Source organism: Nelumbo lutea, chromosome 1 (assembly GCF_056320005.1).
Source record: "Nelumbo lutea isolate HS-2025 chromosome 1, American lotus-T2T, whole genome shotgun sequence".
Lineage (NCBI taxonomy): Eukaryota > Viridiplantae > Streptophyta > Magnoliopsida > Proteales > Nelumbonaceae > Nelumbo > Nelumbo lutea.
This window is the reverse complement of record NC_142684.1, coordinates 60,610,030-60,635,964: the sequence shown is the minus strand read 5'-3', so window position 1 is coordinate 60,635,964 and position 25,935 is coordinate 60,610,030. Positions and strand designations below refer to the sequence as shown.

Below are 25,935 nucleotides of genomic sequence, written 5' to 3'. Positions count from 1 at the left end.
GGGCAACCCACAAAGCCATGTGCCAGCCCGGCATGATCCGATTTACAACTCTAGCCACCATTTTGTTTATAAGATTTTTTTTTCTTTTGCTTCAAGATTTTTTACTTCGTTAGAAATGTATATTAGTTCATTATTGAACTGAGCATTTTTTTTGGTAATGAATTGAGCAGTTCAGATACACAAAAGTGCCACCTTTACAGAAAGAAAGCAATGACCGAATAGATAAGAACCATAAGATGTAGTATAACTTCTTTCATTGGTGTTGGGTCTTTCTCCTCATCTTAGGCCATCATCCTTTTGCCAGAAACCTCATTTTCCATTTCTTTCAAATGATTTTCGCCATTTACATTTACATGAAAAAATGGAGGCCCCATAAAAGGGACCACACGTATGAATCCAAACCCCAACAGCACCATATGGCAGCAAAGCCTATTTTTAAGGGTCTTGATTAACCACCTGGATTTGCCATGACATCCCTATGCATCTTAAATTTACTTGAGTTGCAACTGGAAAAACCTGGTTGAAATAAATGGGATATGATAGCAACCATGGAGCTTTCCATTGCCAAGTGAACATTTGACAAAACATATGCTGTACTGGATTACTAGGAAATGAACATGTATGCTCAGATCTGAATTGCAGATCAGATATGGAGGCACATACCCATATTAAAAAAAGGAAGTAATTACCCAAGTATGGGGTCCTTGTTAGTAGGATCTCCATTAGTGCTGGTGATTGTTGACTCAGATGAAGATGATGAAACTTCAGGAGTCACATCACTGACTGCAGGTGTTTCTGCGGCAGGTTTGACAATAAGCCCTTGTGTTTCCATTGCTTCGCGTGCTGCCTTCTCCTTTGCTCGTTTGGCTCTTTCGATCACATCCTCCTATGTTAACCACGAAAAAGGACAAACATAATAAGTGTACATAGCATGAAAATATACTAGGATGCAGGTCTTCGCTTTGCAGATTATTAATTACCTGTATTTTTTCAAGGTTAAACATAATAATATAAGCATGAAGTAACCAAGATGGCATTAAAAATGCAGTAGCAAGTTAGCAACTCATCAGTCAAAGCTGAGTTCTACCTGGAATTCTTGTACTTGCTTTTTCTGCTCAGCTTGTAACCTGCCAACTGCACTCAACAATTCACCAACTGTAGATTCTATACGCTCATTAAGTACTTCTGCCAGAGCCTTGCCCAGGAAAAAGGCATCTAAAATGCTCCTGCTCTCATTTTCATCTGCAAGATCCAATCTCACTTTTTCAAATAAACATCGAAGGAAGTAATAATATATAATGCTAAACACTAGTGTATTTAAGTTTATCTGTACTGATAATATGAGATCAACCGTATTAATCTATATAAAAAATGGAATGGTAAACCCATTGAAGATTATGAATACCAACATAAACAGTTTCCTCTCCCTGTCAGTTGTCTCTTTATTGGATATTTATATTGTTTCCCTTTCTTTAAAAAAGATAAGCATAGATGCAACACATGGTAGCCATCTATGATGAAACAAGAACAAGAAAACCATATAATGTGAAAAGACAAAAAAAAAAAGGAAGTAATAGAACTATAGAAAGGTAGAATAAAAAAAAGAGTTCATAGTGCACAATCAACTTTAAAACAAATCTTAGAAGTGTTCCTCTTATTTCACCAATTTTTGTAATTGTGCTTAGGGGTATCTATTGACCGGTTTTGGTTTGGATCCAATCCGATCCAAACCTTATCAAATCGGATTTGGACGGTCCATTATAATTATTGGATTGGGCCAATCCAAAATAAATTGGTCCATATTCGGTTTGAATTGGACCTAAACCAAATTTCCAATAATCCGATCATGAGGCCAAACCCTTATCCAATTTGAAATCAATCAAAGCCAGCATAAAATCATTTTTATGAAAGTGCTTTTACGAAAGCATTTTTAAAAACACTTTTACAAAAGCACTTTTATAAAAGTAATTTTATGAAAATTATTTTTACGAAAATACACTTATAAAAATACTTTTACTAAAGAATTTTTACAAAAGTGCTTTTACGAAAGCACTTTAATAAAAGCACTTTTACAAAAGCACTTCTACTAAAGTACTTTTATAAAAGTACTTTTACGAAAGCATTTTTACAAAAGCACTTTTACGAAAGCACTTTTATGGAAGTACTTTTACAAAAGGACTTTTATGAAAGTACTTTTATAAAAGCACTGTAAAATTACTTTTACAAAAGCACTTTTATAAGTCTACGAAAGTACTTATCTAAAAGTGCTTTTACAAAAGCACTTTTACGAAATACTTTCAATAAAGTGCTTTTGTAAAAGCACTTCTATGAAAATACTTTTATCAAAATACTTTTACAAAAGTTTTTTTCCAATGTCAAAAGTACTTTTATCTAATTTTTTATATTTCATTCGGTTTGGATTGGATCCAATCCAATCTATTTACATTTTAATGGATTGGATTGGTTTTGGTTTGTATTGGATTTGGACTGGATTGGGTCCAGTCCATTTGTAAGTGGACTCACATTGGACTGGGTCGGGTTGGACCAAATCCAGTCCAATTGACACCTCTAATTGTGCTCAAGTCCCATGTGGTAATGAGACAACCTGAGAATCCTTCTAATATGAACAGCAGCCAGTTATATCCAATACTGGACCCCCAAATCTCATCTCTTAGTCCTATGGTCATTTTAAACCATGTAATCCGGTACACATAGTACTGCAGGAGGGAAGATGTTTCAAAATGAAAGAAATAGAAGATCTCAAGGAAATGTCAAACTCCAAAAATGAATTGGTAGTACCAAAAGGAGAAGCCTGCAAGAAGTTAATGGCTTTCACATGACAGAACTTGAAAACTGGAAAATAAATTCATCTTATAAGTTCACACTCATTCCTCATATATAGTTATATAGTTATATAGTTATATAGTTAATAGTCACAAGAAAGCTGATGTAGTTTGATAAAAGCTATTGAGAAGATACATAACAAGAAAGATATGTAGTATTTTCCATAGCCTTATTAGTGCTTCCAATTTAAAGAAATTCAACACCAAAGCATCACTCCAAGGCCTCAGGTTTTAAGAGATTTTTCCCATTATCCTAAGTCCTAACGGAATACAGAAAATCATTTTACTACAAAGCCACACTTTTTTTTTCCCTTTTTGTATCACATTTTATGTAAGACAAATACCTTAAATTGTGGTAAATATCACATGCATGGAAATGTTAAGTAATCTCTTAAGTTATAACCTCATTAATAGTGCTGTAGTAACTCTTTACAGTTACAAGAATTTTTTTTCATCAGTCTTATGCATACAAAGATTGTTTTGTAAAGTAGGTAAAATCATCACCAAGAACAAAGTTTTCCCGGAAGAAGGCCAATAGCTCCGATAACATATTTTTTATACGATGCACTACTCATTACCCTTTTTTGAAAAGAATTTGACAACATTTACTATATTGTGGATATGATGAATTTCGTTGAGACTTGGTGAAATTGGATGAAGGTATGTGTAATGACTATGGAATTCACAATTCTCATAAATGGATCATCCACAGGATTCTTTAAAAGCTCAAGGGGAATTAGACCAGTGTTTTAAAAGGCATGGGAGGTGAAGGCACCCCGAAAATGCCCGGAGGTGTATGCCAGAGACATTGATGCCTCTAAGGCGTACGCCTTTGGCATGAGGTGTGCTAGAGGCATACACCTCATGTGCTGCGCCTCATGGACACCTCATACAAAAAACAAAAAAAAACAAAAAATGAAAAAAAAAGAAAGAAAAAGGAAAGAAAAGAAAAGGGAAGGGAAAGGAAAAGAAAAAAGAAAAAAAATAAGATCCTCCTTAATATAAAAGATCATCATCATCATCCATGCCTTACCCCAACTATATGGGGATAAGGCATGGATGATATTTATTAATAAAAAAAGAAAGATGAGATCCTCCTTCCTCTTCTTCCTCTCCCTCCTCCTCCTTCCTCCTCATCCCCCTCCTCTTAAGGAGGCTTACGCCTCTTACGTTTGCCTCCATGTAGTGGAATGCCTCATGTCACGCCTCCATGTTTTAAAACATGATAGGGTGATCTGTTGTCCTCTCTTGACAAACAAAGGAATTGACGAAGGCTTTATTAAAGGTTTTCCAGTAGGGAGACAAGGAAGGTTTCACTTTTGTGGTTTGCAAATGACATGTTATTTTTTGTGTTAGCAGCGTCAGGCAAAAGTATCATACATGTTGGAGTGCATCCAAATAAATGAGTTAGCCTCAATGTTAGGGTACAGAAAAGGCATACTCCACTCAAGATATGTGGATCTCCCACTTGATGCTAGTTGCATCTTAAAATTGCTATAGGATCCAGTAACAGAGTGCTTTGAAAACAGACTAGCCGCTTGGAAGACAAAATACATTTCCAAATAAGCTAAACTATCATTACCAAATATGTTGTCTGATAGGAAGTCATGGACCAGCACAGAAGTACCCCATTAGCACCTAGGGCCCAATCCCAGCTACCTCATGCTTCAGGCATTAAAGCCAACAGCTTAGTGGGAGTATCTCACATAGCACATCTTATCAAGTTTGTACACACCAGGAGGCCATATCAGCATAACTCACTTGACCTCCCCATGTGCTTGTAATTGGTGTAATGGAAGATTGATATGATGAGATATAAACATCTCAAAAATATCTGAGCTACCTTTTTCCCTTCTCATCTCCATTCTTCTCCCTTCTTGCTGTATTCATTCTCCAAGAAGCTCATATGATCAGACTTCAGGGTTTATCAATTTTCAATTGTTATCAAAGTCAACAATCCAGAATGTCCAACACTAAAGACAGCATAGTGGATGAGCAAGTGGATCAGCTTGAAGTACAACTTCCCAAGCTAGATGGGGATTTGAAGGAAATGAAGGAAACTTTCTCTGTGTTCATCTCTCAGTTCAACAAAAGCTCAATGCGATCGAACAAGGAAGGCAATCGAGAAGGTTCCAGTGGGAATAGCCATCGACAGATGGGAACTCCATCTGTGCAAGCAGTGAAGATCAACTTCCCAATCTTCTCAGGTGAGGATCATATACCCTGGATTTACAAAGTTGAGCAATCCTTTCAATTTCATGACATCCCTACTTCTCAGAGGATCCAAATTGCCTCGATTCACTTAGATAGGGAAACCAGCCTATGGTACCAATGGTACAAAAGGTCTCATCCTCAACTAACCTGAAATTATTTTACCAGAACTCTCAAAGTTCGCTTCTGCCCTTCTAGGTTTCAAGACTTCAACAAACCGCTTGTCAAATTATGCTAAATTGGGACTGTAAGAGAATATCAAAACCAATTTGAGAGACTGGCTTCTAGGATTCATGGATGGCCGGAGAGAGCATTAACGGGGTGTTTTGTAGGGGGCCTTGGAGAGGATATCAGACTAGAGATGAAAACTATGTAATCATCAACAGTAATGGCTGTTGTGGGTTTGGCCTGACTATTTGAAGAAAAGATTGAGAGATACAAGAAGGTGAATCGGTCCCTAGCACCACTCATTAAGAACCCCCTTAAGCCACCACTTAGACTAGAACATGGGTCAATCCTTAAGGCCCCTCCAACACGGGTTGAATTGGGCATACCCAAGACACCAAACCAGGTCCTAGTCCACATTAAGAAACTCTCATGGGCCAAGATGCAAGCCCATGGAGATAAGGGGTTGTGTTATAATTGTGAGGAAAATTTCGCTCTCGGACACTGTTGCAAGGCCCAACAGCTATTTCTTTTACACACCCGAGGAAGTTAAAGCGAAACCAAGGAGGCTAAAGATTCCCCAGTGGACCCCACTGATACAGTGCTCAAGAAACATATGAGGTTTCACATGCCTTACTGGGGTTAGGACCCCTCAGACTATGAAGATGATGGGCTCACTCATGGGCCAAGAGGTTGTGATATTGATTGACAGTGGAAGTTCATTGAACTTCATTACCACCCAGTTAATCAATCAAATGGGAATGGTGGTAAATCAATAGTTCCCTTTGCAATCCATGTGGCTAACAGACATAAAATCATGTCTGATGGAGTTTGTAAAATGGTTGGGTTGTGGATACACTGTTGTTCGTTCTATATAGATCCACACCCTCTAGAGTTCTTCAGGATTGATATTATCTTGACTCGTGTATCCCATGGCTCCACCAAGTGGGCCCCATCAGCTCAAGAGATTGGAACCAAAAGCTACCACTATGAATCTCCTAAGGCCATATTGAATCATGCCAAGCCTATGGTATTTCCACTTTCATGCATCTAGGCCTCATGGGCCAAGGTCCAATTCTGACTAAAAAATACAATGGAAAAGAAATCACTGAACTACAAACAGAGCTTCAGCAACTCTTGAGGGAGTTTTCAGATGTCTTTCAGGAGCCCAAATCCTTGTCATCAGAGTGGTCTCACGAGCATAATATAATACTCCAACCCAGAGCAGCTCCCACCAATGTGGGGCATTCCTATTACCCATATTACCAAAGAATGGAGATTGAGAAAATGGTGAAGGACCTATTGGAAAAAGAATTTTATCCAATCAAGTAGCAGCCCCTTTTCTTCTCCCGTTCTTGTTAAGAAGGATGGATCATGGCAATTTTATGTTGATTATCGTGCTTTAAATCAGATCACTGTGAATGATAGATTTCCCATCCCTCTTATTGAGTTGTTTGAGGTATAGAGACTAAAATTCAGTCTCTACATGATGAGCTGGGCAAAGCTATATTCTTCTCTAAACTAAATTTACGATCAGGTTATCACCAGATACCTGTGCACCTACATGATACTCACAAAATGACATTTAGACCCAAGATGGTCAGTATGAATTTTTGGTTATGTCCTTTGAGCTTACCAATGCTCCTTCAACCTTCCAACTACTTAAAAATGATGTCTTCAAACCGTATTTGTGCCGTTTTATCTTGGTATCCTTTGATGACATTTTTGTCTATAGTTAGTTCATCATGGCAGGGACACAAGGAGCATCTATGTAGCACTTTGACTCTTCTCCGGGAACATCAGCTTTTTGTCAAGCCCAACAAATGTTCCTTTGGCCAAGCCAAGGTCCATTACTTGGCCCATATTATATCAAGTGGCAAGGTCTATACTGATCCAGAGGAAATAAGTTCAAGTTGTATGGCAGAATGGACCCATCCCACTTCACAGAAGTCCTTACAAGGATTCTTGGGCCTGACCAGTTATTACCAGCAATTCATCTAAGGTTATGGCATCTTGGCAGCTCCTTTAACTCAATTACTGAAGAAGAATGCATTTAAATGGGATGAAAAGGCAATAACAAGTGTTTCAGTCCCTCAAACAAGCAGTGACATCTCCACCCACTTTGATTCTACCCGACTTCTCCAAGGAATTTATTGTTGAAACAGATGCAGTGAATCATGGAGTTGATGCTGTGTTGATGTAAGGAGGACAACCTATAGCCTATTTCAACAAGGCCTTATCTCCACAGGCCCAGTCTAAATCTACTTATGAAAAGGAATTAATGGCTATAGTCCTAACCATCCAAAAACGGTGGGCTTATCTCTTGGGCTGGAAGTTTACGGTCTGCACAGACCATAGGAGCATCCACCACCTTTTCGACCAGCGTGTACTCAGCCCAGAGCAGCAATGTTGGGCTTTTAAGTTATTGGACTATGACTTTCACATAGAATATAAACACAGTCCAGCCAATACAGTAAGTTGATATGCTTTCTCAGGCTGGGGAGCTGCACCCATCAGGAGTTTCCAGGCCTAAGTATCCACTCTTGGATCAGATAAAGGTCGAGGCCCAACAAGATTCAACTCTCATTTAGATCTGTTCCAAGTGGAAGCTTAATCCAGCATCTGTTCCAGGGTATGCAGTTGTTGATTCCACCTTATTTTACAAAGGACAGCTAGTGGTTGCCAACCCCTCAGCCCATTATGATGACTTACTTCAGATATTTCATGATTCAGTGGTTGGAGGTCATTTTGGGGTCTTACATACCTATAAATGTCTATCCATGCATTACTATTGGAAGGGGATGAAGTCCATGATCAAAAGAATATGTTGCCAAATGTCCTACTTGCCAACTACAAAAATACAGTACACAGGTTCCAATTGGTTTGCTTCAACGGTTCAGCCATTACCTATTCCAAACAACATTTGGGATGATAATAACAATGGATTTCCTTATTCAACTACGTAAGTCTCAGGGAAAATCAGTAATACTGGTGGCAGTTGACAGGTTGAGCAAGTATGCTCATTTTGTGGCTTTCCCGCATCCATACACAACAACCAATGTGGCTAAGGCTTATGTTAAGGAGATAGTCAAGTTACATGGAACACCTAGCTCCATACTCACTAATAGAGACCCCCTATTCATGACTCACTTTTGGGAGGCTTATTTTCAAGCCCAAGGAGTTTGGATGCTGCACATGACTAGCTATCATCCACAAACAGATGGGCAATCTGAAGTCGTCAATCATTGTCTAGAGACCTACTTATGTCGCTTTATCGGGGGCAAACCCAAGCAATGGGCCCAATGGCTTCCATGGGCTGAGTTCTGGTATGACACCTCTTACCAAGTCCCAGAAGGTACTACCTTTAAAATTCTCTAGGGGTGTGATCCTCCTACCGTGTTGCCCTATGAAAGGGCTCTACTGCGGTTGCTTAAGTGGAAGATTAGTTGTCTACTCAAGATGAAATGCTCAGGAACCTCAAATTACACTTATAAAAGGCCTAACAATGAATGAAGCTTTCATATGACCAGAAGCACAAAGAGTTGGAGTTTCAGATTGGGGATCTGGTTTACCTTAAACTCCAACCCTACTTGCAGACTTCATTGTCTCAGCTTGCCTGGAAAAAGTTGGCACCTTATTACTTTGGACCATTCAAGGTGATTGAAAGAGTGGGCCAGGTTGAATACAGATTGGATCTCCTTGCTAAATCCAAATTACACCCGGTATTTCATGTTAGGCTGCTAAAACCATGCATCTCTCCATCAGCTAATCTGCCAAAGTCAGCAACACTTTACCAGTGTTCAGAGGAAGGTGCACTCATCTTGGAACCTCAGTCCGTCAGTGGTTTCAGGTGGATCAAGTCTGGAGCAAAACAAGTTAAGCAAGCTCTTGTTAGATGGAAGAGCCTAGCTGTGGAAGATGCAATATGGGAAGACATTTTGAAGCTGCAGTACAAATTCCTTGACTTCAACCTTGAGGACAAGGTTGTTTCCAAAGAGGGTGGAGCTGATAGGAACATGGACCAGCACAGCAGTCCCCCATTGGCATATAGGGCCCAAGCCCAGCCATCTCTTCAGGCATTAAAGCTAACAGATCAGTGGAAGTATCTCATATAGCACAGCCTATCAAGTTTGTATACACGAGGAGGCCACATCAGCATAACTAGCTCGACCTCCCCATGTGCTTGTAATTGGCGTGATGAAAGCCTGATATGATGAGATATAAATAGCTCATGAGAGACCCTAAAAAACAGAAGGAATATCTGAATCACCTTTTTCCCTTCTCATCTCCATTCTTCTCCCTTCTCTCTGTACCATCGGAGAAGCTCATATGGTTGGAGTTTATATTGTCATTGTTTGGTAAATTTTATAAACAAGATCACAACAAGCCCCCAAGGAACGAACCCCTGGCCATGCCAAAGATAATACAACACAACAAGGCTATAACTCCCACAGGCTTAGAACTCAGCAACAATGCCAAGTTATGTTGCTGAAATCACTTAGCAGCTGAGACCCAAAATTCCAGATTTCTGAAAGAAAAGGAAATTAGTTCCTCCATATCCTTTGAGGTCTGGTGGAACAGCCTTCTATTTTTTTCAGCCCACACAGTAATTATCACAGCAGCTGGGATAGTAACCCAGACACAGCTTGCAAGATTTGAGAGGCCATGAAGGTTCCAGCCCCACAATAGATCCATGATAGTACTAGGCATGACCAGAAAACCCCCACAGCAGAAAGGTAGTGCCACCAGAAACAGGATGCAACAGGACAGTGGATGAAGAGATGATTTGTGTATTCAGACCCCTGCCCACAAAGAATACAACTCTGATCATAAATCTGCACCCCCCCCCTTCTGATCAGATTTGCCTTAGACAGACACCTGTCTAGGCTGCTGCCCACACCAAAGCAATGATTTTTGAAGGCGAGAAAGGGTTCCAAATCCTGGAAGCAGGGACTGAGCCAGAATTGCATTCAGACAACTTGAGAGCAAAGGAAAAATAGAACTGTGGAGGTCTCGAATTTAAGAAGAGAAGAGCCTACTAGTCCTGGTGAAGCACCACTTTCTCCACTTCTAGGAAACATGTCGGTGCAACCAGTTCAAACCTAAAGCGAGGATAAACAGTCTGGGAAACTTGTTAACTCTGCTGATCCAAGTGGAGAACCACAGGAGGGACAGAAGAAGGACATTGTTGAGGTGTTTTCTAATAAGAAAGAGGACCAAGAAGGTTCTGAAACCAGGGAGGCCTGTGAAAGAACAGAATAGGGAGTATCTAACACCCCTCTTCCCCTTCTAATTCTGCTGGATTGGCTTCTTACTCTGATCAGCTGTTGATTTCTTACTCAATTCCTATGCCCATTTAGATTTCCCATGGGGTTCCCAACATGTATCTCTAGTGCGTCTGGTCAGATTAAATAAGTCCTCTAAAATAGATGTAAATTTGGAAAAAATTAGAGAGAAAAGAGGAAAAAAAGAAGAGAACAGCAGTACAAGAGAAAGAAGATGGAGAAAAGAGGAGGAAGAAGAGTTTGAATCTCTTCCCTCCCTTCTCTAATCCTTTTTACTAAACTTCAGTCTTAACATAATTACAAGTATACCCTTAAGTGGGCGGCTAGCTAGGCAGTAACATAAAGAGAACTAGAAAAAAGAAATAACAGGCCCATTAAGATAGGCCCATTAGCAACAAATAAATAAAAACAAAATACAAAAATAGATACTAGGGCCCATTCAGCCCAATCTCTTTACACTCCCCCTCAAACTGAGCATAGATGTCAATCATGCCCAGCTTGCTTATATAGTGTGTCAACTTCCCTTTTGGAACTACCTTGGTCAAAATATCAGCCAACTGTTCTTCAGAGGTGATGAATGGCAAATAATCTTCTTCTGAGGAAACTCTTTCCCGTATAAAATGTCCATCAACCTCAATATGCTTAGTTCTATCATGTTGAACAGGATTATATGCAATATTGATAGCTGCTTGGTTGTCACAGTAGAGCATCATTGGCTTCTCATAGTCAACCCCCAATTCTTCTAAAAGGGATCGTAGCCACAGTAATTCTGACACACCATGTGCCATTGCCCTGTATTCTGCTTCAACCAAGGATCTGGCAACCAGAGACTGTTTCGTACTCCTCCATGAAACAATGTTCCCCGCCACCAAAGCACAATAACCCGAGGTGGATCTCCTATCATCAGTACATCCTGCCCAATCAGCATCAGTGAATGCTTCCAACTTCATATGTTCATGTTTGGCAAATAGAATACCTTTCAAGTAGCACAGAACTCATTCTGCAACAGCTAAATGAGTATCTCTGGGAGAATGCATAAATTGACTAATAACACTCACTGCATAGGAAATGTCCAACCAAGTCATGCAAAGATATAACAACTTCCCAAGCAATCTCTTAAACACTCCCCTATCAAATAAAAGTTCACCATCTGTAATAGAAAGCTTATGATTGGGAACAATAGGAGTGGAGGCTGATTTAGCACCAAGTTTACCAGTCTCAACAAGGAGGTCAAGAACATATTTGCGCTGAGAAATGAAGATACCATCCTTAGATCTATAAACTTTAATGCCCAAAAAGTATCGAAGATCTCCTAAATCCTTGATCTCAAATTCGGAGTTAAGAAATCTTTTGAGTTTACTAACCTCTTGGGTGTCATTACCATAAACTATCAAAAAGGTCACCAGAGAGACTTCTTTTCAAGAACAGGGTATGATCAGATTGAGTTTGTGTGTAACCAAAGAAGACAAGAGCAGCCCTGAACCTCTCGAACCAAGCCCGAGAAGACTGTTTGAGACCATAAATGGATTTCTGCAGTTTACACACCTTCCCCTGCATTTCCTTTCCATACACCCCCGGAAGCAAAGACATATAGACCTCTTCATATAGATCTCCATTCAAGAAGGCATTTTTAACATCAAACTGGTGGAGAGGCCAATCAAAAGTAGCAGCTAGAGATAACAAAACCCGGACTGATGTCATCTTAGCCACAGGGGCAAATGTCTCAAGATAGCCAATACCATACATCTAAGTGTAGCCTTTAGCAACCAGCCTGGCCTTAATACCCATTTACAACCCACTAGTTCCTTCCCTTCAGGCAAGTCAACAATATCCCACGTATGGTTCTTATGCAAAGCATCTAGTTTAGACATCATAGCATCTCTCCATTCAGGTTTAGATAAGGCTTCTGGTACAGACCTAGGTATCACATGGGAAGAAATAGAAGCAAGAAAAGAGTAGTAGGTGTTTGGAGATACAATGGGTTGTACACTTCAGCTTGCCCTTGCGGAGAGCAATAGGAAGATCAAGATCTGGGAAAGAAGTAGATGAGTCAGAGGAAGGCTGACCTGTTACCTCAATGATGGGAGGAGCAAGAGGCTCTTCTGTAAGAGTGGAAACAACTTGCCCATGTCTGAATCTGTGCCTTTGGTACCACCTTTGGAGAACAGGATGAAGAGGAATTACAGGAGGATGAGGTGGAGGAGGAGGAACAAGAATATTGGAGGTAGGTCCAATGGGAGAAGTGGACACCTCATGAGATGACTCAAAAGGAACAGGAAGAGGAACCACTGGAGACAAAGTAAAGGGTTCCTCAAATTTCTCCCCCCCCCCCAGGAGGAATACTAAAGAAAGGAGTCGACTCAACAAATGTGACATCCCGAGATACAAAGCGGGTGCCACTAACTGGATCAAAACAGCAATATCCCTTTTGTGTGGAGGCATATCCCAGAAAAACACATTTACGAGCCCTAGGTTCAAATTTGTGCCTTGGATGGCTGTAAACATGCACATAGCAAATGCACCCAAAAACACGAAGAGGAAGAGAGAAGAGATCCTCATCCGGAAAGAGAAGGCTAAAGGAGGTTTTGAAGTTAAGAACTGGGGAAGGCATACGGTTAATCAAGAAGGTAGCAGTAAGGACAGCATCTCCCCAAAGTTTTATAGAAACATGGGATGTAAAAAGGAGGGATCTGGCAACTTCAACCACATGTTGGTTCTTCCTTTCCGCCAGTCCATTCTGTTGTGGAGTGTAGGAATAAAAACTTTGATGAATAACCCCAAAAGTTTCAAGATAGGTTGAGAGGTTTTTCTCAAAATACTCCTTAGCATTATCAGAACAGAATATTTTGATCTAGGTGTTAAATTAGGTGAGAATGAGTTCATGAAATTTTTGCACAATAGTTGGTACTTCATCCCTGGATTTCATGAGATAAATCCAAGTGTAACAAGAGTAATCATCAATAAAAAGGACAAAGTACCTGTAACCCCCCATAGTAGGCAAATGGCATGGCCCCCACATATCAGAGTGAACAATATGAAAAGGAAAAATAGATCTTTTATTGCTTACTGAATAAGATTGTCTACAATGCTTTGCCAGTTCACACGACTCACAATGAAGACTTGTTAAAGACACTCCCTTAAACATATCTAGAAATAAATGACTCAAAGCAGAAAAAGACAAATGACCAAACCGAAAGTGACATAACATGGCTTTGTCAACAGACTTTGATAAGACTAACTCCAAGGCAACTCCATGAGGTGGACCAAGAGCTTATCAGGTGTGTCCAACAAGTATATTATGTTCGCCTCATGGCCACTCCCAATCATCCTCTGAGACTGTAGGTCCTAAAAAATGCAATGAGTGGGAAAGAAGGTTATGCTAAAGTTCATGGATTTAGTTAAGCTACTAACAGATAAAAAATTTATATTAAGTTTAGGGACATGAAGGACAGATGATAAATAAAGGGTGTCAGAGGTCTTTATATCCCATTTTCCATAAATGGGAGCAAGAGACCCATCAGTAAGGGATATTTTCTCTTTACCAGAAAAAATATGGTATGAACAGAAAATGTTAGACAAGCTGGTCATATGGTCTGATGTACCAGAAATAATGATCCAAGGGATTTTATGATTACCTGAAACTGAAGCATGGTTTGCAGAAGCACGAATACCTGAGTGAGCAAAAGTTGATGATGATGATGTGTTGCCTGAAGAGTGAGATGTAGAAACAGTAGCCTCCAAGTGATTTAACAACCTTCCATACTTTTCAAATTCTGCCTTCATTGCTGCCAACTGTTCAATGGTGGACTTCTCTTCACTCTCCTTACTTCCTCCTTCAGGTACTGTGGCAACATTAACTATCTTAGCTTTCCTGTTTGACTGCCCTTCTTAAAATTGTTGTTATCCTTAAATCGATCAAGTAGAAGATCATGATGAAGCTTCCAGCAAGTGTCCTTCATATGCCTCGGTTTCTTGCAATATTCACATACCTGCTCCTTCTTAGTTGGACCTGTTAAGATGTGCCAAATAGGGGTAGTTTAGTCTTCTTCTGTTTATTAAGTAACTTGCTTATGTGGCAGTGTTATTAGAGTTACTCTTCTCCACACTTAAGTAAGGGCATTTCTATCTTTGTAAACAATTAGAATCTAATATAGATTAAGGGGGTCGACTGGATGGGTTAACCATCAGATTTTCGACATACCCTTCTTCTTCCTCTTCCTGTTCAGAGCCATGCTCCTGACCTAAGTCAGTTGGTAAAGCACCTCAGCATTGTTCGTGACTCTTCACCTTCGTTTCTGGTCAGTCGATGGAGAGAACTGGTTCGCCCTTGGTCAGAAACATTACAGCTTGTCTCTCTACTGCGCATAACCTTCTTCAACAAGGAAAGTGACTTCAGTAGTGAATGGTTGATTGATATTCTCAAAGGAAGGTCGATTTGCTCTTCTTCTAGTGTTACTTATATTTCTGGGTAGAAACCCTACAAGAAGCTGTTAGTATTGAGTAGAACCTAGAGAACTAGGTTCATTGTTGCCCTAGGAAGGGTTGTGTGTGCAGTATCCGAATGGTGTAGGGCTGCTGTAAGTTGTTGAATGGTGTTAGGGATGCTGCAAGTGGCCGAGTGGTGTAAGGTAGAATGCAGTGAACTTGCCGAACTCCTTGTGGTTGTGTAATGCCCTCTTAAGTGTGTTAAACAAGTCTGAACTAGGTGCAGCAGATTTGGCTGTGTTGTGGTGCTTGAGTGGTTGTAAGAGGGCCTCTACTTGTGATTAGTGAATGGTAAACTGATGCTTAAGTGGGACGTAAGTGTGTGAAGTCAGCAGTAGTGTGAATAAGAACAAGTGTGTGAAGTCAACAGTGGTGTTTAGAGGCTGCAATAGGTGCTGAAATATCAAACTGTGAACAACATCAATCAGCTTGTAGCTGAGAAGTAAAGTTAGAGACAACTGTGAAAGAGTACAATGGCAGTAATAGGAGATGGCTACAATGATCAGAAACCTAGTGTAATAATTTCCTCCGACTACCTAGGGGTACAAATGACCTCAATTAAGCTAAATGGGGAGAAATATGTTCCATGGGCTAAATCGGTGGAAGTTTTTCTCAAGGCAAAGAAGAAAGTAAAGAATGTTAGAGATGAGAAGCCACCGGTTGACTCTCCAGGGTTTGATGATTGGGAACAAGAAGATGCTCAAATCATGACTTGGCTGTGGAATAGTATGGAACCCAAAATCAGTGCCAACTTCATGTTCCTTGATACGGCTAAGGATATATGGGAGCATGCTAAGAAGCTATATTCTAGACAAGATAACACAACAAGAGTATATCAAATGTATCAGGAGTACTTTGATTTACAACAAGGAACCAAAACACTAGAAGAGTACTATGCCTGCATGAAGAATATAAGGAATGAACTCAATGTCTATCATCCCCTTACTCCAGATATTCAAGTTCAGCAACAGCAAAGGGAGCAGCTAGATGTTACAAGATTTTTAGTGGGGCTGAAGTCGGAATATGAACCAGTTAGAGCTCAAATATTGGGGGGCTCTACTCTTCCTACACTTGAGAAAGTATTCTCAAGACTTCGTAGAATCTCTTTGGGCCAGACAGAGAACCCCACACAGTATGATAGATCAGCACTTGTGACAGCTAGAGGTGGTGGACATAGTACAAGAGGGGGAGGTCATTCCAGAGGGGGCCGTGGCAATTCCATGATTGGTCGGGGTGGCCGTGACTCAGGGGGAGGCTGTGGCAGAGGAAAAAATAACTCTACAAGGAAGTGTACTCATTGTGGTAGGGATAGACACATAGTGAATTTCTGTTATGACCTACATGGCCCTCCCTCTAAATGGGCTAATCATGATGTAGCAGGCGAGGTTGCTATTAGTGATAGTAAACTGTAAGACCTAACACCTCCCACATCTACATCTACTTCTAGGAGGGAGATGGTGAGTGTTCCACGTGATGAGTATGAACGGTTCCTTCAAACTACTTCACAGCATACCACTGCCACATATGCCCAATCAGGTATCGCTTGCATGTCATCTAAAACTCCTTCCTGGATTATTGACTCTGGAGCCTCGGATCATATGACCGGGACTCCAAGTGTGTTCTCTTCTCTTTCTGAAACCTCCACATCACAAACTGTTACACTTGCCAATGGGTCCTCATCTCCCATCTGTGGTGTTGGTAATGTTGACTTGGCTTCTGTCCCCTTATCATCTGTTTTATACGTACCTAAGTTTCCATTCAATCTTATGTCTGTTAGTAAAATAACCAAAGCTCTTAACTGTTCTGTTACCTTCTTTGCTTCCACTTGTGTTTTTCAGGATCTCAAGACGGGGAAGAAGATTGGTGGGGGGCATGAAACTGGTGGATTGTATTACCTTGACGGTGGTGGATCTTCAATTGCACTTCAGACTTCCCTTACTCCTCCACAATGGCATTGCCGACTGGGACATCCATCTCTCAAGGTTCTCAAAATGTTGGTTCCATCATTGAGTCAGTTGTCAGTTTTACAATGTGAGTCATGTCAGTTTGGTAAACACCATCGTGTGTCCTTCAGTCCAAGAGTTGAGAGTTGTATGTTGAGTCCTTTTTCTTTGGTTCATTCAGATGTTTGGGGTCCAATCAAAATAGAGTCTTATAATGGGTACAAGTATTTTGTCTCCTTTATTGATGATTGTTCAAGAATGACATAGATTTACTTAATGAAAGAAAGAAGTGAATTATTTTCCATTTTTCAAAAATTCCATGCTGAAATATGCACACAATTTGGTGTTCCAATCAAAGTTCTCCGTTCAGATAATGGTCGTGAATACTTTCTTACTGCATTTCAACAGTATTTAGAACAGCATGGCATTATTCATCAGACCTCGTGTGCTTTCACCCCTCAACAAAATGGGGTGGTTGAACGGAAGAATCGTCATCTTCTTGAAATTGCTCGGTCTATGCTTCACCACATGCATGTTCCTAAACGGTTTTGGAGTGATGTTGTACTCACTGCATGTTTTCTCATTAATCGGATGCCCTCTTTTATTCTTCATGGTCGGTCCCCCTTCACCTTGTTTCCCACTTTATCTCCGTTTCCATTAACTCCTCGTGTCTTTGGTTGTGTGCTTTGTTCATAATCTGAGTCCTGGAATAGACAAGCTAGATGCACGCTCAATTAAATGTGTCTTTCTTGGCTACTCTCGGACTCAAAAAGGGTACAAGTGTTATAATCCCATTGCCCGAAAGTGCTATGTCTGCCCTGATGTCACCTTTTTTGAGTCTGTCCCCTTCTTCTCCAGTCATGAAGCACCCTTGTCCTCACCCTTGCCTCCTCTTCCTCTTCCTGTCAATGATTCAGTTCCAGAGGTTGTTGTTGGAGTAGACTCATCTCCTCATCCAGTGCAGGTCACCACTGAACGACCACCGATCCGACAAGTGTATACACGTCGAACGACACCGGCCCCTCCTCCTGCTTCTACCTCATCTGCGGATCCTCTCATGGCTCCTATTGCTGAAACTTCAGGTCTTGACCTACCCATTGCCTTACGGAAAGGTAAACGTAGTTCTACACTTCATCCCATCTCCAATTTTGTTTCATTATCTCGTCTTTCTGCCTCACATCGCCAGTTTGTTTCACTTTTGTCTTCTATTTCCCTACCTAACAATGTTCAAGAAGCTCTTAGTTCACCTGGATGGCGGCGGGCAATAGAGGAGGAACTTTCTGCTCTCCAACATACTCAAACGTGGGAACTTACTACTCTCCCACCTGGGAAGCATGCTGTGGGCTGTAAATGGGTGTATACTGTGAAATACTTGCCAGATGGTAGTGTGGAGCGTCTGAATGCCAGACTTGTTGCTAAAGGTTACTCACAGTTGTATGGTGTGAACTACATGGAGACATTCTCTCTGGTGGCTAAAATTGGTTCCGTTCGTATCCTAATTTCCTTGGCAGTTATGTATGATTGGCCTCTCCTTCAACTTGACATAAAGAATGCCTTCCTCCATGGTGATTTAGTGGAGGAGGTATATATGGAGCAACCACCTGGGTTTGTTGTTCAGGGGGAGGGTGGTAAAGTGTGCAGGCTGAAGAAAGCAATTTATGGGTTGAAGCAATCTCCACGTGCTTGGTTTGGAAAGTTCAGCGAAGTGGTGAAGAGTTTTGGAATGAAGCAATGCCAGGTTGATCACTCAGTGTTCAGCTATGACTCAGAAGCTGGGAAGATTTTATTAGTGGTCTATGTGGATGATATTGTCATCACTGATAGTGATAAATTGGGGATTGGCGAACTAAAGGTATTTCTACAAAATCATTATCAAATAAAGGACCTTGGAACATTAAAGTATTTTTTGGGAATAGAGGTTGCCAGGTCAAAACAAGGTGTGAATCTGTGCCAAAGGAAATATGTCATTGATCTATTGGAAGAAACAGGACTGTTAGGTGCAAAACCGACTGAGACCCCTATGGAACCAAATGTTAAGTTGAGCAATGATACAGGAGAAGTATTTGAAGATTAAAGTATTTCTTGGGAATAGAGGTTGCCAGGTCAAAACAAGGTGTGAATCTATGCTAAAGGAAATATGTCCTTGATCTATTGGAAGAAACAGGACTGTTAGGTGCAAAACCGACTGAGACCCCTATGGAACCAAATGTTAAGTTGAGTAGTGATACAGGAGAAGTATTTGAAGATCCTAGAAGGTATAGACGACTAGTGGTAAAGCTGAACTATCTGACTATCACGAGACCCGACATCTCCTTTGCAGTCAGTGTGGTGAACCAATTCATGCAGAATCCTCGTATACCTCACTGGGATGCAGTCCTTAGAATTGTGAGGCATCTGAAAGGAGCTCCAGGCCGTGGGCTATTGTATAAACCAGGAGGAAAACTTGAAGTAGTTGGGTATACAGAAGCAGACTGGGTAGGCTCAGTGAGTGACAGAAGATCTACTACAGGCTATTGCACATTTCTGGGATGAAATCTCGTGACATGGAAGAGTAAAAAGCAGACGGTTGCAGCCAGAAGCAGTGTTGAAGCTGAATATAGGGCCATGGCTCACACTACATGTGAATTAGTGTGGCTGAGGAATCTCCTACAAGAAATTGGGTTTCACATGGATAAACCTATGAAATTGTACTGTGACAACCAAGTTGCACTACATATCTCATCCAATCCTATCTTTCATGAGAGAACAAAGCACATAGAGGTTGATTGCCACTTTGTGAGAGAGAAGGTTCTTGCCAGAGAGATAAATACAAAACATGTGGGCTCTAATGACCAGTGGGCAGATTTGTTTACAAAAGCTCTAAGCTCAGGGAAAGTGAACTATCTATGTAACAAGCTGGGATTATATGACATATATTCTCCAGCTTGAGGGGGAGTGTTAAGATGTGCCGAATAGGGGTAGTTTAGTCTTCTTCTGTTTATTAAGTAACTTGCTTATGTGGCAGTGTTATTAGAGTTACTCTGCCCCACACTTAAGTAAGGGCATTTCTGTCTTTGTAAACATTATTAGAATCTAATATAGATTAAGGGGGTCGACTGGATGGGTTAACCATTAGATTTTCAACAGACCCTTCCTGTTCGGACTACTGTAGCAGCAGTCGAAACAGGACCCTTCGGCTTTATTCCAGCATGTGCAAAGTGTTTCGTAGGTGGACTCTATAATTGAACTTGCTGCCTACTCTCCTCACTACTCACCATAGCATATGCTTGAGCAAGAGTATTCTCATCTTTGGCCAGAATATTTTGCCTAATAATGTCAAACTCAGGGTTGAGTCCAGTAAGAAATTCAAAAACCATGTTTCTTTCCACCAACTTCCTAAACATTTCTGCATCATTCTTACTCTCCCATACAATTATCTTCATAACATCGATTTCCTGCCATAAGGATTTCAGTATAGAGTAGTACATTGTCACACTCTTCCCCCCTATCTTAGGTTCTTCACATCACTTTTTAACTTGTTGACTCTAGCCACATTCAACTCTTGTGAATAAGTTTCAGTAACACTGTCCCAAATCTCTTTGGCCGAGGACATCCAAAGATAGTGTTGACTTATATGAGGCTGCATAGAGTTGACTAACCATCCTATGACAGTATAGTTCTCCTGCATCCATTTCTCAAATTCAGGGTCTGTCTCTTAGGGTTTCAATTTACTGCCTATGAAGTACCCTAATTTTCCTCTGCTACAGACATAAATTCTTATAGACTGTGCCCAAGCAAGATAATTTGTCCCATCTAGCTTAATTGTGGTCACACCAATCAAAACGGAATCAACCAAGCCAAGCCCAGAAATCGATGCCTGCTTGAACTCACTTCCGTATTGCTCCATTAATCAAATGAAAATAAAAAAACCAGAAATTTGATCTTTATAAACTTACTTGAAGTCAAACCAGTACCCAGATGCTTGAAAACTAGGGTTTTACTACGTCCGGCTATTGGGGAGAAAGAGAGATGATACAGCCGCTCCTACCAAAGCTTCCCAATCTCTTCCAAACCTGAACGGCCCTCTTTTAGAAGTCAAAAGACACCTCCCAAGCACAGAGCGCCACACCCAAAGCTTCGCTTTTACCTGTAACTTCGAAAATCTCTAGTCGGCTAGGGTTTTGGGCAGAAACAGTACAGCACCACTTCTTGGCAATATCCGGCCAGATTTAAACTCTCCAAACCCTCTACCAACTAGGCAAAAGATCCTCTGAGGATCCCTCCTTACACCTGTACGGAGGTGTAACTCGACATGGTTAAAAAAAAAACCTATTCAGTCTCAACACACAACTTAGGATCCCTCATTACACCAAAAAACAAATCCTAACACCACACCAAATAAGCAGTCCACATACACACTTCGGTTTAGACACAAACTGAGCACAAATAGCACCAATTTCCAAACAAAAAGCAAGTTCAGATTGATTTCAGACCTGTACGGAGTTAACAGTTCCAACCTACCAATCTTCCAGAATGTCTAAGTGCATTAACCATCAGGAGAGATCCTTAAAAAATTGTAGTCACACCAAAACTGGGAAATAACAGATCATCCGTGACCTACAGTCATCCCTTTCACAGGTACAGGATCACACGATCCAAGAAAAAAAGGTCTAAACCTCACAATTTTCTCACAACATTCAGCAGACCAGATTCATTGAGTTTTCTCTTGGTACACGACCAAGAAAAGAGAGAAAAAAAACATGAAGGCTTGTACCAGTCGTAGGTCAGTGTTTTTGTTCTCAGTCTGGAGAAGACAGCAAGTTGAAGTGGGAAGACTTTGTTCGATCTGCCGTCACATCCAGTAGACCCACTCTGATACCATCTTAACAGAAGAGGAACAGCTGAAAGTAAGGGGGAGGAGGAAAGAGAGGAAGAAGGGTGAAGGTAGAAGAGAAGAAAAATGATTCGCAAGCAATAATAATCTCTGGCAGCACCAGAATATATTAATATTTATGGGGCAACCATAAATAAAAAGGGAAAAGATCCTTGTGCCCCTGCTGTAACTAAAGTACAATAACAGCCATAACATAATTACTTTAAACAGACCAAACAGACCCTAACTAGGCGAAATAAGAAAAAAGAAATGAAGTAAACTATTTCAACAAATAGTATACTTGGTACTTTTATTCCTCTCTTTCTGCATAACCCTGCAAATGGTAGAAAACTGTCCTCAAGACCCAAAACCTCAACCTTTAACAATTTATATACACTTTACTAAACCCAGTAGTAATTTGAAGTAGTCCAACCTCCAACTCCAAGAGGTCAGATGTGTATCAGAGTTTCCAGGATAAAACAAACCTCATTCGGCCTGCAGCTGAAAAAATCTTAAGGAATAGTAGTCCTCTTAAATAACCTTTTTAATACAAGTCCCCCAAGGAAACTACACTTTGCATTGCCATAACAAGTTAAGTCATGGATGTATGTAACATCTATAACATAAACCCCATGATTTTCCACTGCAGTGAACTGTAAAGATGATAACCAGTCAAAAAGTCTCTTATGCAGCCAAACCACACCTTTCTTAGAATCTGCCATGATACCAAGGTTCAAGTATCCATATTCTCAAAACACATATTTTGTATATTGCGAATTTCAATGAACCAAAACTCTATTATTTTAATTTTTGGTTCTGATCTTTTGTCAGAGGATATGTCACATTTATTATCATTTAAAACTCTTAAAACCTACCAAATCTTAATACTTTGTGTATTGGTGACCCTGAAAAACGATATGTATCATACGATACGCGCTGATATTTTCAATATTCTGAGCCTTGCCCTATCCCAACTATATGGGGTCAGCTACATGAATGATGAATCCTGTTTTACCTCTCTGTTCTATTTAAAACCATGTCCACTGTTAAATTATTAGTGCTTAAATCATTTGTTACTACTTCTACCCATGTCCTTTTTGGTCTAACCCTAGCTCTTCTAGCCCCTTCCACTTGCAACAAATCACTTCTTCTAATTGGAGCTGTTGGTGGTCTTCTATGCACATGACCAAACCATCTTAGCCTACTCTCTCTCATTTTATCACTTATTGGAGCTACTCCTAGGTTTCTACCATTGTTTTAAAAGGCATGGGAGGCGTACACCTGGAGGTACGCCTCCAGGCGAGGCACTCCCAAAACGCCCTGAGGCGTATGCCAGAGGCGCTAACACCTCTGAGGCGTACGCCTCTTGCGCTTTTTTCATGAGGCGTGCATGCGCCTCATGTACATATGATATAAAAAGACAGAAAAAAAAAAGAAAAAAGAAAAAAAAATGAAGAAAAGGAAAGGAAAAGAAAAAAAAAAGGGAAGGTAAAGAAAAAGAAAGAGAAGAAAAAAAGAGAAAAGGAAAGAAAAGGAAAGAAAAGGGAAGGGAAGAAAAGATAAGGGGAAAGAAAGTGGTTTTCCCCCTGCCTCCGCTTCAACAAGACCCCCCCTTTCAACTAATGCTATGCATCTTTATTCTTCTTAATATAAAAGATTTTTATTAAAAATAAAGAAAAAATGAGATCCCCCTTCCTCTTCATCCTCATCCTAACCCCCCTCCTCTTAAGGAGGCTTACGCCTCCTTGTGTTCGGGAGGCTTATGCCTCTTGCATTCTGAACTATGCCTCATGCCTCTAGGTAGTGGAACTCCTCACGTCACACCTCCACGTTCTAAAACATTGGTTTCTACTAACGGCTTCATTCTTTATCCTATCCTTTCTAGTTTTTCCACTCATCCATCTTAGCAATCATTCTGAAACTTTGATGATACTAGCAAAAAATTTTCTATGGTCCTCCATGGCTTCCTCCAGCAATAGATCCCAACCACCACATCCTTTGACACCCTCACCATAACTTTTGCTATGCTAAAATCAGTGACCTCTCCAAGAGAGTTTAACTAAATAAAATCGTTTTCCCTCTGACCAATAGCAATAGCTTCATAATCTTCCTCAGATGATTCTGAACCCATTAACTGTGTGATTAGTGAAACTATAAAAAAAGCAATAATAATTCGCACAACATATTTTCACAATTAAGAAAGAAATTATCAAATGCCAACACCATAACGACAATCCAAGAGAAGCAGAGGTTAACCAATTCAATATTAACCCATAAAACCAAATTATCATGGTAAAACACAAATTTGAGGTATCAGGTTTCAAAGAAATCCCTTAAGAAGTAAAAGGCTTTCCTGAATGAAATCATCTCAACGTTTGAATTAAGAAGGGCCATAAAGAGATTAGATTAAAAAATAAACAGAAGTAATAATTGACATGATATATTTTCACAATTAAGACAGAAATTATCAAATGCCAAGATTATAATGATAATCCAATTCCAACAGAAGGCTTATCTATCCAAACAGTACCCGAACCAGAACCCCCAGGTCTGCCGCTGCTGTTGCTGCACTGTACCTGGAGCTTTGAAGACCCTCCAGTGAGTCTAATGTTTGTTAGTTTGTTGTCTGAGAGATAACGGCGACGTTGGCAAGATAGATAATGAACAGAAAAAGTAGGTGGAAAACAGAAACAGCTGGTTTTGAGTTTCAATTGAGGAGGAGATATGGAGGGATAAGCCGAAATCCCATTCATTCTCCCTCACTTCCTCTCTCTCTCTCTCTCTCTCTCTCGCAGGGGACCAAAAGATTGGGCGGGTCGGCGGGATTTCTTGGTATGATTGACAAGAAAAATGTTCTCGACCGCTTAGTTGCAGAACTTTCGGAATTCAACTTCAACCATGTGGAGGTCACGTGGAAGCCAAACCATCGTCCAAAGGAATGGAAAGAACGAACATGTCCAGATGCCTTGTGAGATATTTTGAATAGGAGAAATTATAGGGAGTTAGCCTGTAATTTGGAGGTAGCGATTTTTAGAAGGGTCAATTGCTAAAACGTCCCCTTAAGTTTCTCTCCTAATATTTAATAATTACCATAACCTCTCCTAAACTTTCAAAAATAGTTGCAAATAGATTCATCTATAAGCATAAATGTTTATTTACTAATTTTTCTCTTCATATGAACCGTTGTTTTAAACGCTTTCCAATTTATTTATTTTCAGAAATTTGCCCTTTTCACATCAATCGCTTAAAGGTAAACTCACAACTAAAAATTCTTTTTTTTTTTGTTCATAAGGTTTGTATTTTTTTTTCTATAAAAATGGTTCTCAATAATTATTGTATGGGTATTTTGGACATTTTTATGCCTCTTATTAGAAGATTCTAACATAGGGGTCTACTCGCAATTATATCAAAAAATTCAAGGGAGGTGCTTGTAATTACCAAATTTTATGGAAGGTTTTAGCAACAATCAAAAACTTTAGAGAAGGTTTCAGCTAGACCTATTCGTGGGCCAAGCCGGGTTAGGTCGGGCTTTGTCTTTTATTGATAGAATATACTCAGGCCCGAGCCCAAGCTCAACTCGACCATCAGGCTTAGGCCTCGAGCCCAAGCCCAACCTTTATATAAAGCCCAAAGCCCAAGTCTAAAGTCTGGCTAGAAAATTGGAAAAAGATTTGGTTTCTTTTTTTATTCAATAAACAATTGCTTTATTTATATTAAAAGACCTTAAAACCTAAAAAATAATGAAAGATCTCACTATTAATTGAAAAAAGAGAAGAGTAATAAAGAAAAAATTTATTATATAAAATATATTTTTATTATATTACACATTATCAAGTTGACCTCAAGCTCGGGCAGGGCTTCTATGAGAAAGCCCGAGCCCGAACTTGCGGACTTGAAGTCCTGTCCAAACCTGACTTAGATTGGGTTGGCCCACCGGGCTACCTAGCCCATGAAGAGGTCTAGTTTCAACAATTTACCCTACTCAAAAAGGAATAAGGATCAATAATGCAATAGTTGTTCAACATGTTGTGGAACCCATATAACTCTCCAAGTATATAATAAAATATACAAAACCTACAACATACCATTTAATTTCTCACTATGGGTCCATGTATTTTATCACTAACATGGGGCATTACCATTGGTTCCAC

At 40.2% G+C, this 25,935-nt stretch overlaps 1 protein-coding gene across 1 annotated transcript; it reads right to left on the bottom strand.

The window, feature by feature from the left end:
* Positions 1 to 295: 295 nt before the first annotated feature.
* LOC148874798 (uncharacterized) lies at positions 296 to 24,763 on the bottom strand. The gene is made up of 3 exons (XM_088963729.1): positions 24,315 to 24,763; positions 1,088 to 1,242; positions 296 to 886 (listed from the first exon to the last, which is right to left on the bottom strand). The coding sequence occupies exons 1-3, from the start codon at positions 24,535 to 24,537 to the stop codon at positions 686 to 688; spliced, it is 579 nt and encodes a 192-aa protein (XP_088819855.1). The 5' UTR covers positions 24,538 to 24,763; the 3' UTR covers positions 296 to 685.
* Between the last annotated feature and the right edge of the window lie 1,172 nt (positions 24,764 to 25,935).

What these genes read in the sequence shown, in the direction of transcription:
- LOC148874798 (XM_088963729.1), bottom strand. Translation starts at nt 24,537, where the DNA reads ATGAATGGGATTTCGGCTTATCCCTCCATATCTCCTCCTCAATTGAAA. An exon ending in ACCTGGGGGTTCTGGTTCGG is followed by an intron (nt 1,243 to 24,314) that starts GTACTGTTTGGA and finishes TGGATCTTGCAG; the next exon opens with ATGAAAATGAGAGCAGGAGC. An exon ending in AGCAAGTACAAGAATTCCAG is followed by an intron (nt 887 to 1,087) that starts GTAGAACTCAGC and finishes TGGTTAACATAG; the next exon opens with GAGGATGTGATCGAAAGAGC.